This window comes from Vipera ursinii (assembly GCF_947247035.1).
Source record: "Vipera ursinii genome assembly, contig: SUPER_Z_unloc_2, whole genome shotgun sequence".
NCBI lineage: Eukaryota > Metazoa > Chordata > Lepidosauria > Squamata > Viperidae > Vipera > Vipera ursinii.
Window position 1 is genome coordinate 1 of NW_028148448.1, and position 18,820 is coordinate 18,820.

The following is an 18,820-nucleotide window of genomic DNA, read 5'->3' on the forward strand; positions in this document are numbered from 1 at the left end:
AGCCTGGGTCCAGCATCTGGTGAAAGTCACATCAAGAAGTCGGCCAAAAGGACCACGAGGCAGAGAGACAACAATGATGCAGTGCAGGGAATGACCAGTGTGCAAAGGGTTGTCTATGTGTATGTCTGTGTGTGTGTGTGAGAGAGAGAGAGGGGGGGGAGGGGAAGGGGAGACAGAGAAAGAATGAAAAAGAAAGAAAGAATAGAAAGAAAGGGAGAGAATGAAAGAATGAAAGAAAGACGAGAGAAAATGAAAAAACGAAAGAGAAAAAGGTGAAAATGAAAGACGAGAGAAAAAGAATGAAAAAACGAGTGAAAGAGAAGAGAATGGCAGAGAGAATGAGAAAGGATGGAGAAAGGATGAATGAAAGAAAAAGGAATGATAAAGAATGAAAGGATGAGAGAAAGAACAGGTAGAAAAAAGGGAAAGGGAGAGAATGAAAGAAAATGGGAGACTGGGAGAGGGAAAAAGAGACAGACAGACAGACTTAGGGTGACTTAACGGAAGGACGTAATTGCAAAAACTAAATCGGCGTGGATAGGGCACCACCAGGAAATCCAAAATACTATTCTAGAGAAGGAACATGCCTGGAGGAACGACGGTGTTTTTTGCTTCCTCCTGTTAAGCTCCTGTTGGTAATAATTCCCATCCAGGCCTCCTTGATGGTTTCTCCAAATTTTCCTTTTTTCTTCCAAACCTCCCCCCAAACAAAAAAGCGAAGCCCTATTACGCTATCCAAAGTGTCCTCATCCCTCTCAACTCTCCTGTTGGTTAAAAACCTTATCATTATCATTTTTGTTTAGTGAGAAAAATAACTGTTGGGAGTTCTGGGGGGTAGGGGGGGGAGAGGGGGGGGCGGCAGCAACTGAGGGGGGGCAGGCAGAGTCCTCACACCACTGAGCTAACCTCGAGGGGTGCGTTCAGGCGGTCCACCACGTCCCCCCGCTCGAGGGCAGACAGGGCCTCTCCCAGGGCCTCCAGCGTGGCCCCCTCTTGGGCCGACCAATCGGAGAGCAGCGTGTGGGCAGGGGCCTCCCCCCAGCCAATGGTCTGGATGGTTTCGTCCGCGTAGCCCAAGCGCTGGGCCAGACTGCGCCAGTCTTTGCCTTGCGGGGTGGGCGCTTCCAGCATCCGCTCTACTTCCTCCTGCCGAGGGTGGGGGAGGCTGCTGTACAGGCGGGGGTCGGCTCTGCTTCCTCCTTTTGGGCGGGGGGAAGAGAAGAAGGAGAGGAAATGGGTTCAGATTGATGGAGTGGCTCTTTCCTTCCTTCCTTTTTTCTTCCTTCCCTCCTTCCTTCCTCTTTCTCCTTTTTCCTTCCTTTCTTTCCATTTCTTCCTTTTTTCCGCTTCTGCCTTCCTTTCTTCCTTTCTTCCTTTTCTCCCTTCCTTCTTTTTTCTTTCTTCCCATTTTCCTTCCTTACTCTTGCTTTCCATTTCCTCCTTCCCCCTTTCTCCTTTCCTTTCCTTTTCCTTTCCTTGTTCACCTTCCTTTCTTCCTTTTTTCTCTTTCCTCCTATATTTCCTTCCTTCCCTCTTCTCTTTCCCTTCCTTTCCTTGCCTCCCCCCCTCCCTCCCTCCCATTTCATTTCTCTCCCCCTCGAAGAATGGGTTGGATCCCGGCAGCCTGAGCAACAGCTGAACAGGGAGGCCAAAAAGTCAACTCCACGCCATTAACCCGTAGTAAAAACCTCTCCTCCATGAGGACTAGCAGCTCAGGGAACGGTAGTTCCCGAAGAACAGATCCCCTTCGAGGTCCTGCGTGGTTCTCAAGACGCAACTTGAGAGCGTTGCCCTAATTTGTCCGTGTGGGGGTGGGGTGGGGGGGAGAGGGGTCTCTCGAGCAACCTCACCCTTGTTCGAGGGGTGCTGCTCCTGCAGACTGTGGGTGTCGAGGAAGACCCCGCTGTCTCCGTGGAGTTTCTCGCCTTCGGGGGGGCACGAGACCAGCTCCCCCATCCGGGCTTTGGCCAGCTGCTGCTTCTGCTTGCATGTCGTCCAGCTGCATCAGAGCGGGAGGAGATGGTTAAGTGGGGGGGGGCTGACCCAAGACCCTCCCTCTATTCCCCCTTTCAAGCGAAATGGGTGGAGAAGAGGAACGAAGCAGCGAGCAGAAGGCAGATGAGTGGGGAAGAAGGGCTGGGGGAGTGGGGCCCAATCAGATGGTCACAAAAGGGGATCGCGTGACCCCAGGACACTGCGACCGTCGTAATAGGAGTCAGTGGCCAAGCCTTTGAATTTTGATCCTTTGGGACGCTGCGATGGTCATAACCGTGAAAAACGCTCGTAAGCTGCATTTTTCACCAAATGAACTGTCGTAAGTCGAGGAGCGCCTCTCAATAGGAGAATGAAAGAAAAGCAAGGAGCAATATTGGGAAAAAACAAATCCTTTTTTCATAAGGAACCAGCCTGCATTAGGCGGAGACTTTGATCCAGAACCCGCAGAATAAATGCCTTAAAATCCTTGACTTAACAACCACAACTGAGTTACAAATTTCCATTGCTAACACAACACAGTTGTTAAGTGAGTCTTGACCCATTTTACAACCTTTATGGCCACAGCTTCTAAGTCAGGGGTCTTCCTGTAGAAAAGGGGTCTTCAAACTTGGCCCTTTTATGACTGGTGGACTTCCAACTCCCAGAATTCCTCAGCTGGCTAAGGAATTCTGGGAGTTGAAGTCCACCAGTCATAAAAGGGCCAAGTTTGAAGACCCCCGTTCTAAGTGAATCCCTGCAATTTTTAAGTGAATTAACCCGCTGGGAAGATTGCATGTGGTGATCACGTGACCCCAGGACAGGGCAAACGGTCATAAATGTGAGCCCGTTGCCAAAGGCCCAAATTGTGACAGCCATAACTCGGAGGACAGGTCCTAAGTTCTGTTTTTTCAACACCGTTGTAAATGAACTGTCACAGGACTTGTTTCTCAAACCAGCTGGGGAATTCTGGGAATTGAAGTCTACCCATCTTGAAGTGAGAGGTTGAGGCATCGTTATATTGCAGACAGGCCTCAACTTGCGACAATTCATTTAGTGACCATTCAAAGTTACCACAGCAATGAAAAAAGTGACTTATGACCATTTTTCACACTTACGACCGCCACAGCATGCCCCGTGGTCACGTGATCAGAATTCAGACAGCTCAGCCACTGACGCGTATTTACGATGGTCACAGCGTCCTGGGGTCACGTGATCCCCTTTTGCGACCTTCTGACAAGCAGGAAGCCAGATTCACTTAACGACCATGCTGCGAACTGAACAACTGCAGCAATTCACTCAGTAATTGCTGTGGTGAGAAAGACTAAAATGGGGGCAAAACTCAGGTAACGAATGTTTTCCTCAGCAACAGAAATTTTGGGCTCCCGTGTGGTCATAAGTCGAGGACTCTCGGTGGCTTAATTCTAGCTCTAGCAAAGATGTGAGGGGGTGAGGTTGGGCCAAGGTTCTCATTTCCCCGCAAGGAGGAATGTAGCTTCTCAGGGAAAGAGGGATGCTATATTTCTAGATTTCTTCCTGCAGGGAATTTGAAGAAAGCCAGATAGGTCTCTGCAGGGTAGGGGGTCCCCGTCCTGGAGACCCCTCCTCACCACAGAGGCTTACCCTTTGAAGCCCACGTAGGCGAGGAGTCCCACCACCACAGCGGCCAGGATGGAGCAGTAGACAGGGATAATGCTGTTGGGATGATGGTCCACGAGGGAGGGCGAGAACTTGGAAGACGAGTTGGGAGAATCGCTGCCTTCCGCCTCTAGGGGCGCCGTCCTCCTCGGATGGTCCTTCCGGGGCGCCCCTTCAGGCCGTTTCAGGATCTGCAGCTCTTTTTCTAAAATTAAAATGAATCGGAAAATTAAAACGAAGGGGGGGGGGAAGGCAAACCCCAATACCTAGGAAACAGGTGGGGCTTCCCAGCGGTTTGTGTGTAGTTGTGTGAGTGTGTGTGTGTCATCTCAAAAAGAAAAAATAACAACAGCCCCCTCCCCCCAATTACTTTTGCAGACACAATTCCCCCCCCAACTACATTTAGTCCTCGACTTATGACTGCAACAGAGCCTCAAATTTCCATAGCTGAGCGAGACAATTGTTACGTGGGCTTTGCCCCACTTTATGACCTTCCTTGGCCCGGTTGTTAAGTGAATCTTTTTACTCGTCATAAATACGAGTCAGTTGCCAAGTGTCTGAATGTTGATCACATGACCTTGGGGATGCTGCAACGGTCATAAGTGTGAAAGTCACTTTTTTCAGGGCCGTTGTAACTTTGAATGGTCGCTAAATGAATGGTTGTAGGTTGAGGACTACCTTATTACCCTGCTCTCAGCGGGGCTCTAGAAGACCACCCACCCAGCAGGGTGCCAGCAAAACAACTCCTAAAATCCTGCAAAATTGCAAAACTTAAAAACAGGACAGCCATTATGGGTTCAACGCAAGGCAAGTTGGAGAAATTGAACAGCCTGCCTTGAGAAGTTGGGAATGCTCCAATACTTGGAAGTTTTTAAGAAGAGACTGGACAGCCGTTTGTCTGAGCAGGGGGTCGGACTAGATGACCTCAAAGATCCCTTCCAAATCTTGTTAGGAGGAAGAGGAGGAGGAAAGTGATTCCTGCCTGAGCAGGGGGTTGGACTAGATGACCCCCAAGGTCCCTTCCAACTCGTTGATTCTGTTAAAGGAGTGCCTAGATCTACGGAATCTGGTCCATGCATGCATTGGGCCAGTGAGGGGATTCTGCAGTCCGGGCAGTGCCGAAATCTCCTTCCCGGCTGGCTGCAGATCGCCTTCCTGAAGCTTTGGGGGCTTCGATCGCAGCCAGGGACTTGCTGGCGTCTCTGGGCGGAGACACATGTGTGCCAGATGTGCAGGAGGGGTGTGTGTGTGTAGGGATAGCGGGGGAGAAACAGGAAAAATGATGAATTCCTACTGTTTTATCTTCCTTCTCTCTTGCCAGTCTTCTTTTTGCAAACCAGCGTTCAATCTTCTCTTTCTATTTTGGCCTTCTGAGTTTGCAGAAATGATTTTCGGGGTTGTGCTCTACTTACAACCATTTATTTAGTGACCATTCAAAGTTGCAATGGCACTGAAATAAATGTGATTTAGGACAGTTTTTCACACGACCATCCCAGCATCCCCCTGGTCATGTGACCAAAATTGGGCGACTCATATTTATGACGGCTGTAGCGTCCCAAGGTGTCTGTGTGTCTATGTGTGTCTGTCTGTCTGTCTGTCTCTCTCTCTCTCTCTGTGTCACATGATCCCCTTTGGCGATCTTCCGACAAGCAAAGCCAGTGGGGAAGCCAGATTCGCTTAGCGAGTGTGCGAGTAACTTAACAGCTGCAGCGATTCCCTTAACAACGGTGGAAAGAAAGGTCAATAAATGAGGGAGAACTCACTTAAATGACTGTCTCGCTTACCAAGGGAAAATTTGGGCTCCGTTGTGGTTGTAAGTCAAGGACTACATGAGTACCTGTGTCTGATCATCTCACCCTGCTCCTGGCCGTGTTAAAATGGGAATAAGCGGTAAAATGTGGCTTCTGCAGAGCAAGAGAATATTTTCAAGCTAGAACGCAAAGAGGAAAGCAAAACTTCCCTCCAAATATTGCCCAATATGGTCAAAAAAGTCAAGATGGTGGCCGTGAAGCTCAGCTCTAAGCTTGGCCTGTTTATTATAAGGTAAAAAGGTTCCCCCGCACGTGCGTGCTAGTCGTTTCTGACTCTCGGGGCCGGTGCTCATCTCCGTTTCAAAGCCGAAGAGCCAGCGCTTGTCCGAGGACGTCTCCGTGGTCATGTGGCCAGCATGACTAGACGCCAAAGGCGCACGAAACGCTGTTACCTTCCCACCGTCGTGGTCCCTATTTTTCTACTTGCATTTTTACGTGCTTTCGAACTGCTAGGTTGGCAGAAGCTGGGACGAGTAACAGGCGCTCACTCTGTCACGCGGCACTCGGGATTCGACCCGTCAAACTGCCGACCTTCTGATCGACAAGCTCAGCATCCTAACCCACTGAGCCACCACGTCCCTGTTTATTATAGGCATGTGTAATCCAGCTGCAACTTTGGCCTTATTTTGTGACTTTTTTTTTTGACCCCAGACTGCCTAGTTCCCCGCACACCACACTAACCCAGCCTCTCCCTTGCTATGCTAGCTTTCTGCTTGCAGGATTGTTGGAATAAAACCCACCTCCCCACTCTGGAAAACACACCCAATTCCACCCAGCCTTCAAAGCACAAAAGCTGGTGAAAGGTTTAGGGTTCTTTTTTTAAAAGAAAGAAAGAAAGAAAGAAAGAAAGAAAGAAAGAAAGAAAGAAAGAAAGAAAGAAAGAAAGAAAGAAAGAAAGAAAGAAAGAAAAATCAGATTTTTGTGTGTGTGTTTGCACTGGGGCGGGGTGCAATTTAAATGTGGGGAAAAATTCGATGCTCGGATTGCAGAATTGCAGCATCTCTCTCTCTCTCTTTCTTTCTGTTTTTCTCTATCTCCTTTGCTTTCTATTTCTCTCTTTCTCTCTCTAGCGCCTTTTCTCTTCCTTTCTCATTCCTTCTCTCTCTTCCTCTCCCTGTTCTCCTTCCTCTCTCTTTTCTTTTTCTATTTTTCTCCCCTCCCCCATCATCGCTCTGTTTCTTTCCCTCCCTCTATTTCTCTCTTCTTTCTTTCCCTCTCTCTTTCTCTAGGTCTTCCTCTGTCCCTCTTTCTTTCTCTCCCTCTTTTCCTCTCTCTGTCTCCCCCGTCTCTTTTTCTCTCTTCCCCTTTGCCTCTTTCTCTTTCACGCTTTCTGTTCCTCCCTCCTTCTTTCTCTCCCTCTTTCGCTCACTCTCTCTCTCTCTCTCTCTCTCTCTCTCTGCTGGTTGATCCTGGTTTCTTTTAGCAGGGCTGAAAACAGACCCTTGCCCCATTGTGCCTCTCTCCCCCAAAGCAAACACGGAAACTCTTTCAGGGCTTAAGCCTGCTTCCCACCCCCCACATCTTCCCACCCCCCCAGCCCTTCTCTCCCCCAGCTGTGCGCCCACAGCTCCAGCATAAGAGAGAGGCAGGGCAGAGCTGACAAAACGGGTGCGAGGTGTGATTGCGCAGAGGGGGTTGTGACAATCCAACTGCTGTTGACTCACCACTCCGCCCCACCCTTACAGGCTCAGTGTATGGGGGAGTCCTCCCCCCCCCGTAGCCCCCCTCCCTTGGGGCTGCCAAGGGGGATTAGAGACAAGGGCCAGGAACAAAAGGAAGATGATGACGAATGCCAGCAACTGCAGGAGTCTAGCAGGCAGGCAAGCAGACACACACACACACACAGACACACAAATGCGCACAGAGAGCAGAAAATCCTCCCTAAAATAGCCCAGACAGACTCTAGAAACGTCAGGAAAGGACCTAAGCTTAAGGTGATCTGAACTCTGACGTCTCCACTGCTGGGGGAGGCCGGTCTCCCAGTGGAAAAGCTGCCAGGGGTAGAACTTGGTTGGGTCGACTGGGGTTTGGGGTGTGTTGCACACAGCCTTTTTTTTGGGGGGGGGAGGGATCAAGGAAGAGCAAGGCGAGCAGGTCAGGAGTAACCTGATGGGTGAGCCACTGGTATAGGCAAATAAGACAGAATCTCACTCCCTTCTAGCACTGATGACGCTCCATAGTTGGGCCATGAAACGTCTGCAAGGAAACCACCCAGCTCAGAGAGCATCATGGACCCCACAGTCCTTCCTCCTCCTCCTCCTCCTCCTCCTCCTCCTCCTCCTCCTCCTCCTCCCTTTTAGCTCTGATGACATTCCCTAGTTGGGTCATGAAACGTCTGCAAGGAAACCACCCAGCTCAGAGAGCACCAGGGACCCCATAAGTCCTTCCTCCTCCTCCTCCTCCTCCTCCTCCTCCTCCTCCTCCTCCTCCTCCCTTCCAGCACAGATGATGTTCCCTAGGTGGGTCAAGAAACCCCCCAGCACAGAGAGCACCAGGGACCCCCAAAGTTGAACCGTGAGCTACCAATATTCTCTTCTATTGGCCAAGAGTAGCAGAGCGTTTATGGCAGCGACACATGGAGGAGAATCCCTCCAAAACACATGAAAATAAATAAAAAGGTCTGCTTATAAACTGATAAATACACAAGCATCTGTAAATACTTCTCGATTTGCATCAGTTCATTTAAGGACCATTCAAAATTGCAACAACATGGGAAAAACTGACTTATGACCAGTCCTCACACTTATAACCATTGCAGCATGCCCACAATCACATGACCCCCAATTTGGGCACTTGGTAACAGGCATAGATTTAGGACAGTTGCAGCATCCCGGGATCCCCCTTTGCGACCTTCAGGGACATTTTCTGACAAGCCAAGTCAGTGGGAGGAACTGGATTCACTTAATGACCACCTGATTTACTTAATGACTGCAGTGATGATTATCAACCGTGGCATAAAAGGTTGTAAATTCAGGCATGACTCACTTAACAACCACAATGGAAATTCTGGTTCTAATTGTGATCATAAGTCAAGGACAACCAAATTCACATCTGGTTGATTAAGGCACAATTGTCTGGCTTAACAACATCTGTGTTGCCTAGAGTGTGGCTCCATGGTGATCCCCTAAATCATGTCTGGGATGTTTCTTACATTACAAAGAGTCACACAACTGTCCTCACACTTGTATAGGTAGTCCTTGACTTACAACCACAATCAAGCGCAAAATTTTGGTTGCTAAGTGAGACATTTGTTTAAGTGAGTTTTGCCCCCATTTTACCACCTTTCTTACCACCGTTGTTAAGTGAATCCCTGCTGTTAATAACAGTCACGCGGTTGTTAAGTGAATTGTCAGTGGGTCGCAAAAGGGGATGACATGATCTGGCTCACCACGACCGTCATAAATACGAGCCAGTTGCCAAGCATCTGAATTTTGATCACATAACCGTCGTAAGTGTGAAAACTGGTCCTCCTAAGTCACTTTTTTCACTGCCATTGTAACTTTGGTCACTGAACGACCTGTTGTAAATCGAGGACCATTTGTAGACCACACCAGATCCCCCAAATCTTTAGCGAGAAGACTGTACAGCTGCGGGAAGTAGCTGCGCACTTTGGCAGAATGGATCCACAGAATCCAGTGGATCAGCGCTAAGCGCCAAGTGTCCTCCACCCCCCATTGAATTCTGACCCTCCCCTGTTCAGCTTTCCCCACGGCACATCGACCAACCTACCCATGCACAGGGTGTCAGAAAACGGGGTGCAAGGCTGGATCATGACCTCATTTGGACCGCATTCTCGTCGGCAAAGCAGACACGGCTCGTACGGGCTCTTCACCTCCGAGTAATAACCCTCACCGCACTTTTGGCACGAGGTGTCAGTGCCAGGCTTGCACGCCTGGGTCGCCCCGAAGCCTTCCTTGCACACTTGGCAAGGAACGCAGGACTCTTGAGGCTGGGTGGCATTTCCCGGCGCGAGGTAATGTCCACGTGGACAGCTGGCGGAGCAGAGCGTGTCATGGGTCACAGTGCAGGAATCGCTGGTGGGAAGGTGTCTCGGGCATGTGGAACACGGCCAGCACGGGTCGGTGGCGCTGGTGGTGGAGGAGAACGTCACACCTGTGGTAAAGAGGAAGCCACTAGTGTGCATGATGTCATCGTCCAGATTTGGGACGAACACTCGATCGGTTCCTGGACCTTTTGAGTTTGCACAATTAGGGAGAACGAGCAATGTGCTGCATTAAGGTACGTACACACAACACAGCCAGCGATACAGTAGAAAAAAGGAATGAATTCAACAGGTAGTCCTCAACCTATGACCATAATGGTACCTGCCCACGACAGTCGTAAATCGTGACAATCCTCATACTTACGGCCCATGATCAAAATTCAGGCACTTGGCAACCAGCATCATTTATGTGGGTTCGTTCCAGTGTCCTGGGATCACTGGATCGTCTTTTATGACCTTTCGGACAAGCAGAATCAATGGGGAAGCCAGATTCACTTACCGACCATGTGATTCATTTAACAACTGCAGTGACTTGCACAACAAATATGGCAAACAAGGTTGTAAAATTGGGCACGAATCACTCAAGACTGCCTTGCTTAGCCGAGGACGTTTTACTCCCAGTTGTGTTCATAAGAACCGTTCAAGAGAGTGACCTACGGTCCAACTGGGGTAATGCCCTCCCCCCCTCCAAACGGGGCAAAAATTTAGCACATTCAAGAGCCATTTGTAATTTATTGTTAAAGTTATTTCTATCCTGCATTTATTATCTTTATAAATAACAAGGGGCAATAATCCTTCCTCTCATTTTTCCCACAACAACCCTGTGAGGTGGGTTGGGCCAAGAGAGAATGACTGGCCCAAAGTCACCCAGCGATATTTTCTTTCCTAAGGCGGGACTAGAATTCACTGTCTCCTGGTGATTGGCCGGAAGTCACCCAGCCGGCTTTCACTCTTAAGCAGGGCTAGAACTCCCAATCTCCCAGTCTCTACTGATCTACCATTATCCATCTCTGAATTTGTTATATATCTGTTTGGAATGACTTAGGATCCAAACTGGGGTTCACCCCTACAAGGAACTGGATACTCACTTTCTTGGCAGGGTTCACACACGGTGTTGGTGCTACCACAGGGCACACGTGCCCCAAAGCCCGGGGGACACAGGGTGCAGCACTCTCCTGACGAAGCCACCTGCCCATTTTCACATCCTTGATGCGCCAGAAGCTGAAACCAGAGAATCAAACCAGTAGTTAAAAATCAGGGTTTGCAAACTCCGTAGCTTTGCAATCTCTTGAGATCCTTTTGTCTTGTTCCCAACCGTTAGAAACCCAGAGAAGGAGAGACAACCGAACAGGGTGCTTTTCAGAGGCATGGACTTCAACTCCCAGAATTCATGGCTGGCTGAGGAATCCTGGGAGCCGAAGTCCACGGGTTTTAAAGCAACCAAGGTGGGAAAGAGAGAAACAGCTGCACAAAAGGAAAAAGGAAGAGAAGAGTAAGGCTGGGCGCCTGATGTAGGACTAGAACTCACATCTCCCATTCCCCACAACAATCCTGTAACGTGGTTTGGGATAACAAAGAGGGACTGGCCCAAGATCACCCAGCCGGCTTTCTTGCCAAAGGCGGGACTAGAACTCACCATCTCCTGGTGATTGGCCCAAAGTCACCCAGCCGGCTTTCATCCCTAAGGCGGGACTAGAACTCACCGTCTCCTGGTGATTGGCCCAAAGTCACCCAGCCGGCTTTCAGGCCTAAGGCCCAAGGCGGGACTAGAACTCACCGTCTCCTGGTGATTGGCCCAAAGTCACCCAGCCAGCTTTCATCCCTAAGGCGGGACTAGAACTCACCGTCTCCTGGTGATTGGCCCACAGTCACCCAGCTGGCTTTCGTGCCCAAGGCGGGACTAGAACTCACCGTCTCCTGGTTTGCAGCCCAGCATTCACCTCTATACCAAGCTGGATCTCTTTTCCCAGCAAATCCTAGACACCCACCCACACCTATTCATCTTTCACCACCACCCCCAATTGTTGCCCAGCCACATTGGGAATGATAGGCATTGTAGTTCTTCCTTCCAGATGGTTCCCAGATGGGACTAGGGAATTTCTGGTATTGCAAAGTTGGGGGGGAGGAGGGAAATGCGCTTTGAACCCTCCTGTACCAGCAAGCCACCCCCCACGCCTTCTCTGAAAAGCAGAGATGGAGTGGGGAGGGTCCCCCAAAATTTTTGAGCAGCCAAACACCAGCAGTCATTTTCTGCAGAAAAGAGCAAGGAATTTTTTTATTATTATTATTCACTGTTGTGAGGGGCTCCTACTTCCCCAGACACCACCCTGTGGGGGTCTTTCTTAATAATCTTTGGAATGCACCAGAAGCCCCCCCCTGCCTGCTGAAAAACACGACCGTGGGTCCAGCGAGGAGGAATCTGCTTGGGGCGGAGGCCACTGAGCGATGCCCTGCAGCTGGGAGTCAGGAATGTCTGTGGACCCCACCCTGGGCCGAAGGAACAAAAACACCCTCTGTTCCTTCCAGGGTCCTGTTTCCCCCACCCCAAACCCACCCGGCTGCTCCCCTCCTCCCCCCCAGCCCTCCAGATCCAAGCCCCACTTCTAATTAAGCCAAAACCTGTCCTGTCAGTCCAGGAGGAAAGCAGATCCTGTTACCCAGCCCCCCCCCAAAGGATCTCACCCATCCTTATTCCAAAGAAAGAGAGAGAGAGAAAGCAGGGTGTGTGTGTGTGTGTGTCCTCTGGAGAGTTTCATCGCCCTGTGGGAAGGGCCTGGCCTTGAAATACAGTCCTCGACTTACAATGGTTTGTTTAGTGACCATTCAAAGATGCGACGGCACTGAAAAAAGAGCATTTGTCACGCTTAAGGACCATCGCAACATCCCCGTGGTCACGTGATCATAATCCAGACACTTGGCAACTGCCTCGTAGTTATGACGGTTGCAGTGCCCCGAGGTCCCGTGATCCTCCTGACAAGCCAAGTCAATGGGGGAAGCCAGATTCACTGAACAAGAAAGGTCGTAAAATGTGGCAAAATTCACAGTCTCGCTTAGCAACAGAAATTTTGGGCTCTGTTGTGGTCGTACGTTGAGGACTACCTGTGAACTATTTCTCCCAGTAGACTGACTATAAGGTAAAGGTAAAGGTTACCCCACACATGCGTGCTAGTCGTTTCCGACTCTAGGGGCCGGTGCTCATCTCTGTTTCAAAGCCGAAGAGCCAGTGCTTGTCCGAGGACGTCTCCGTGGTCATGTGGCCAGCATGACTAGACGCCAAAGGCGCACAGAACGCTGTTACCTTCCCACCGTAGTGGTCCCTATTTTTCTACTTGCATTTTTACGTGCTTTCGAACTGCTAGGTTGGCAGAAGCTGGGACGAGTAACAGGCGCTCACTCTGCTACGCGGCACTCGGGATTTGACCCGCCAAACTGCCGACCTTTTGATCGACAAGCTCAGCGTCCTAACCCACTGAGCTACCGTGTCTGGTGGAATTGCCTTTCAGCAGCAAGTCAGAGATAAACTGCTCCTGATTGTGGAGGCTCAATGTATCCTCTCTGACTTGACTTGGCCTCCTTTTAGAGCAGTGTTGTCTAAACTTGGCAATGTTAAGATGGGTGAGACCATCTCCCAGAATTCCCTACCTGTCCATAGTTTAAGCCGGCTGGGGGGATTCTGGGAGCGGAAATCCTCCCCTCTTAAAATCACTAAGGTTGGAAAATGCTAGTCTAGGACCTTGAAAATTGAAGCCGCCATCTCCTATTGGTCAGGTTTCCTAGGCAATAAATAATCCATACAGTCAATGTTTTATCACTTCCCAGCTCATAGTCCGAGCTTTCCTGGTGGTGCCCCATCCACGAGCCAGCCAATTCTCTGACAGACAAGCTCAACCATTCCTCACGAGTCTGTCTTTCAGGTAAAATGAGTATGGTTCTCCGCCAACCTTACGAATACCTACGATTTTCATTTATGAAAGGGACAAGGAAGAATCTCTCTTTTCATTGAGGAGAATGTTTTTCCCTGCGGCATTTTGGCGTGAAAAGCTGAAACTCACGTCTCCTGGATTCCTTCCAATTTTCAACACACAAATATGTGCACACAGACCCACAAACCCACCCCAAATTCTCCTGCCGTTTCCTCTAAGCCAGAAATCCCTACATGCAACAATGCAGCGCATAAAAATGGAAAATACAGGTGGTCCTTGACAGTGACTGCTGGAAACTACAACAGCACTGAAAAAGGGGGACTTATGACCGTGTTTCACACTTACGACCATTGCAGCATTCCCCCTGGTCACGTGATCGAAATTCAGATACCTGGCAACTGACTCTTAGTTACGCCGGTTGCATTGTCCCAGGGTCATGTGATCCCCTTTTGCGACCTTTGGACAAGCAAGGTCAAATAGGGAAGTCAGATTCACTTAACAACCGCGTGACTCACTTAATAACTGCAGAGATTCACTTAATGGTGGCAGGAAAGGTTGCAAAACTAGAAAAACTCACTTAGCTGTCTTGCTTAGCAACATAGATTTCAGGGTCACTTGTGATCATAACTCCAGGACTACTGGAGACCCTGGAGGTCATCTAGTTCAACCCACTGCTCAAAACAGGAGTCTTTATACCATCTCAGACAAATAGTCGGTCAAATCTTTTCTTGAAAAAAGGAAGGCGGGGTGGGGAGGCCAAGTTTCAGAAAAACTGTTTTAGATATTTCCAAAAAGTGCTTTTTCAAATATTCCTTTAAGGAAAAGATGTGATTTAGGAAGAAAGAATTCAAGAAGTACAAAATTTAGGAGAAATAATTCATACATGCAACCAATCTCCAAAAACCAAATCTGTGCTATTAACTGTATAACTTAACCAGTCCTATTTTTTGAAAACGCAACATTTTTTGTAGTTACAAAAAATATTATTATTGCTGTCATTGCACAAACTCAAACGGAAAACGAAATAAACACTCACAGCAATGTTTTGGGTGATATTTTTCTGGTTCATCCTCAGTTCTACAATACAGGCAGTCCTTGACTTACAATCATTCATTTAGCGACCATTCAAAGTTACGACAGCACTGAGAAAAGTGGCTATGACCGTGTTTCACACTTACAACCATTGCAGTACCCCCGTAGTCAGGTGATCCAAATTCAGATGCTTGGCAACTGACTCGTATTTATGACGGTTGCGGTGTCCTGGGGCCATGTGATCCCCTTTTGTGACCTTTGGACAACGGGGAAGCCTGATTCATTTAACAACAGTGCGACTAACTCAATAACTGCATTGATTCACTTAACAACTGTGTCAGGAAAGGTCATAAAATGGGACAAAACTCACATAACAAATGTTTTGCTTAGCGACAGAAATTTTGGGGCCTAATTTGTGGTCGTAAGTCAAGGACTGCCTGTACATGGAAACCTTCTGAAGTATTTTAATTACTGTAGTTTAACGTCAGCCACTTTAAGCTGCATTTTGTCTAAAGATTGAGAAAACTGACTCTTAGATAAAACATTACAATCTGCATTCCCAGTATCGGTGGGAACTTTAATCCTCCTTTTTCATCATTTTTCATTGGCTGCGCTAGACAAGGAAGCTGGGTGGGAATTAATGGGAAGAGAACAATAGATATTGTGAGCTGCTTGACAATATGTTTTGCATTAGGCCAAAATCCTTGCAAGCCACTTTTAAAATTCTTTGCGATTCCTGTCCTTTTAACTGGTCTTGGTATCTATTCACACATGTCTTTGCCTCCGTTTTGTCAAAATAAGACGCTATTTCTTCTGCTTCAAAATAATTAATATTTAATTGTGTGTCAAAAGGATGCTTTCCCATTTTTAAAAAAATTAAATATATGAAATTTATTGTGTGTTTCCTTTTCAGCCTATATATATTCCTTTTTGTTTGGGTTCACTTTTTAAGAGAAAAAGTCCCTTAGCACCGAAAGCTGATTTTATGATCTTCTACAAAGCACCATTGGACATTGTAGTGTTACTGTTAACCACAATTGGCTTTGTATTGGGGGTTTATCTTCGCACTAGGAGTTAATTTTTGCATTGGGTTTTTATTTTTGCACTGAGTTTTAATTTTTCTATTTGGATTTTATTTTTTGGAATGATGTTTTATTTTTGCCTTGGGGTTTTATTTTTCTCTTTGAGTTTGAGTTCTGCACCGAGGTTTTATTTTTTGCACTAGCATTATAATTTTGTAAGCAGCCCAGAGTCACCGTGAGTGAATTGGGTGGCCATATACACTTTCTTAATAGATAAATAATAAGAAATACATTTATAATTCTATTTAAATATTTATGCAAACGGAAGAATAAGCCAGACACGGCTTCTCAAATGCCCACCTTCCTTTGTTATTGATCCATTTGTTGTGAGGGCAAACAAACCTGCTTGTTGCCTTCACATAATACCCAAAACCACATGAAGATAAAAATCAAAGCATCCAGACATTACCCTGCCAAATCTGGGTTCAGGCGAACACAATTTAGGGTGCAGTGGAGTTTGAGGGAGGGTAATTTAATTGACTCTGTTGGGGAACTCCATTCCCCCCCTCTCACACACACATATTCAAGATACTGTGTGAAACTAGCAAGCCGTTTAAACTATTCAGGAGGGTTAAGGATGTTGTGTGAATGCAAAACCAAGCTTGTGCTGTCTCATTTGCACCCTGGTTTGCGGAATCTCTGTTTTGCTGTATTTTTTTTCTTTTTGCAACGGTGGATCTCAACTTTAAACTAAGCTTTAATGAAACCCCTGCAATGGTAGTTTTGTGAACTCTGTGTAGCAACTTCAGAGTTGTGTCAAAGGTCGCAAGGGTTTTAGAAAATCCCTGAGGCAAATTCAGCCTCACAAGAGTCTTTGGGGGTGGGGTATCTTCCCATTTCACTGACTGGCAAACTGAGTCCAAATGGAAATCAGGCAAGGATTGGAGACGCCCAAAGGAGACTGGGGAATAAAACCTTTTTTCACAATTTTTCCCCTCCTAAAAATTCCTCCTCTCCTCCTTTCCTTTTCCTCCCTTACTTTTTTTCTCCTTTCTCTCCTCCCTCCCTCCCTCTTCCTTTTTCCCCTTTCCCTCTCCCACCTTTGCTTTCTTTTACTTCTTGTCCTATCCCTCCTTTTCCTTCTTCCCTCCTTCCCTTCCTCTCCTCCTCCTATCCCTCCTTCCCTCCTTCCTTCCTTCCTCCTTCATTGCTTCTTTCCTCCCTCCCTCCCTTCTCCCCCACCCATGCCAGCTTCCTCGCATGGAGCCCCCACCCTTTTTTGGCGAGGCAGCAGCGTTCACACGACCGGCTTTGACCCGGTTAGGCTTTGCTCGGTTCTGCGGAGCCCAGAAAAGGGTTCACACTCAGAGCATCCCTCCGGCGGATGGTGTGAATGGGGTAGCCGGGAAACAGACCCCTCCCCAAGGCCCCATTTGCAGGCAGTTTGCAAAAGGACCAAACTCCCATCCTCCCCAACAGCCAGACCCCTCATCCATCGCGGCGATCCGAAGGCTCCTTCCTCCCAAGGAAACCCTTCAGCCTCCCGTCTCCCATGCCTGGACCGCCTTTGGCTTACCGCCCCCTTAAAGAGGGGCCATCCGATGCTTGGACTGGGGGTCTTTCCCCCTCCCGGGACCCCCCTTCCCCAAAGCCACCCCCGCCCGCAGCGGCCCACCTTGGCGGCCAGCAGCTGCAGCGCCAGCACGAAGCGCCGGGTCACTTTCATCTCGTCGGGACGATCCGGAGGCGGAGTCGGGAGAGGGGTGGGGGGTCTTCCCGGCCGGTCAGCCGGGCGGAGGGCGCCGCAGACCCTCTTTCCTGACCCACTCCTCGGGACCTCGCGAGCGGGTGGGCGGCAGAGAGAAGGAGAGGCAGGCTCCGGGCCGGGGTCGCCGCAGACCCCGCAGAAGCGTCTCCCTCCCGGGCCGGCCAGGCAAGAGAAAGGCGGACCCCCCCCCCTCCCCAATTCGCAGCCGAGGAAAGCGGCGCCTTTGAAGTTGCCGGAGTTATTTGGCGCGGCTTGCTCGGGGGTCGCCACTTCCCCCAGGCCGGGTTGGGTTGAGGGTGGGGGTCTCTGCTCCTCCGGGTCTGCCTCTGCCGGGACTGCGGGCTGGCCCCGTTCACACGTCTCCCCCACCCCGGGAAGGGGCGTCTTCCCTTCGCCTTGACCTCGCCCCCCGCCCGCCCCTTTCAGCCCCCCGCCCCATTAGAGGGGGAGGAAGGAGAGACAAAGAGGGGGCTTGGGGGGGGGTCGCGTTTGTGACTCACAGACCCACAATCACACAGGCACAAAGACACACTGACACAGGGACACAATGGAATGAAGACCGAGGCACAGACCCCGCGGTCAACGAGAAATCCTGCCAGCCAGGCTGCCATTCAGGAAGTCCTCGACTTAGGACCACAATGGAGCTGAAAACCTTTCTGGCCAAGCGGCACGTTTGCTAAGTGAGTTTTGCCCCATTTTGCGACCTCTCTTGCCACAGTCGTTAAGGGAATCCCTGCAGTTGTTCAATTAGTAACACAATGGGCACACCATTTGCAGGGTCCTGGGGACAGGTGACGCCCCATTTGCGACTTTCCCACAAAGTCCATGGGGGAAGCCAGATTTGCTTAACGACTGCCTGATTCACTTAACAACAAGAGGGATTTGGTGAACAACAGTGGCAAAAAAGCTCACAGAATCGGGCGTGAGTTACTTAACAACTGCTGTGTTTAGCAATGCAATATTTTACTTTATTATTTATTTTATTTGATCAATTTATTTTTTTAATCCATTATTTTTTATTTTATTACAGGTAAACTTACAGCCACCACTGAGCCCAAAATTTCTGCTGCTAAGCTGTTAAGTGAGTTTTGCCTCATTTTATGACCTTTTCTGCCACCGCTGTTAAGTGAATTACTGCAGTTGTTAAGTTAGGAACACAGTCGTTAAGTGAATCTGGCTCCCCCCCCATTGACTTTGTCAGGTGGTTGCAAAAGGGGGATCACGTGACCCCCCAGGGACACGGCCACCATCACTTGCCAAGCGTCCAGATTTTGACCATGTGAAGACTGCAACGGTCATAAGTGTGAAAAACAGTCATAAATCACTTTTTTCAGTACTGTTGTAAATTTGAACAGTCACTAAACGAACAGTTGTAAGTTGAGAACCATCTGTGCTTCATTTTATTCATTCATCTACTCAGTTCATACATTTAGAGAATAATTAGAATATTATTTACTATATAATTATATTACACAAGCAAAATTATTACTATTACTACTACTACTACTATTATTATTGTTGTTGTTGTTGTTATTATTATTATTATTATTATTATTATTGATCATCGCAGAGTCAGCCAGATGTTAGGACTGGATTTGGCATTTTTGTCTACCTATCGAGTCCTTACCAAGGACCTGGGATGTTTGGCAGAT

General features: G+C 48.6%; 1 protein-coding gene across 1 annotated transcript; it reads right to left on the minus strand.

The window, feature by feature from the left end:
- Positions 1-888: 888 nt before the first annotated feature.
- LOC310650503 (tumor necrosis factor receptor superfamily member 16-like) lies at positions 889-17,126 on the minus strand (the record flags this gene model as incomplete). Its single annotated transcript, XM_083380063.1, has 6 exons — positions 889-1,196; positions 1,851-1,999; positions 3,595-3,814; positions 9,150-9,533; positions 10,512-10,644; positions 17,076-17,126. 6 exons carry the CDS (start codon positions 17,124-17,126, stop codon positions 889-891), a joined length of 1,245 nt encoding a protein of 414 aa, XP_083236189.1.
- Positions 17,127-18,820: the final 1,694 nt, after the last annotated feature.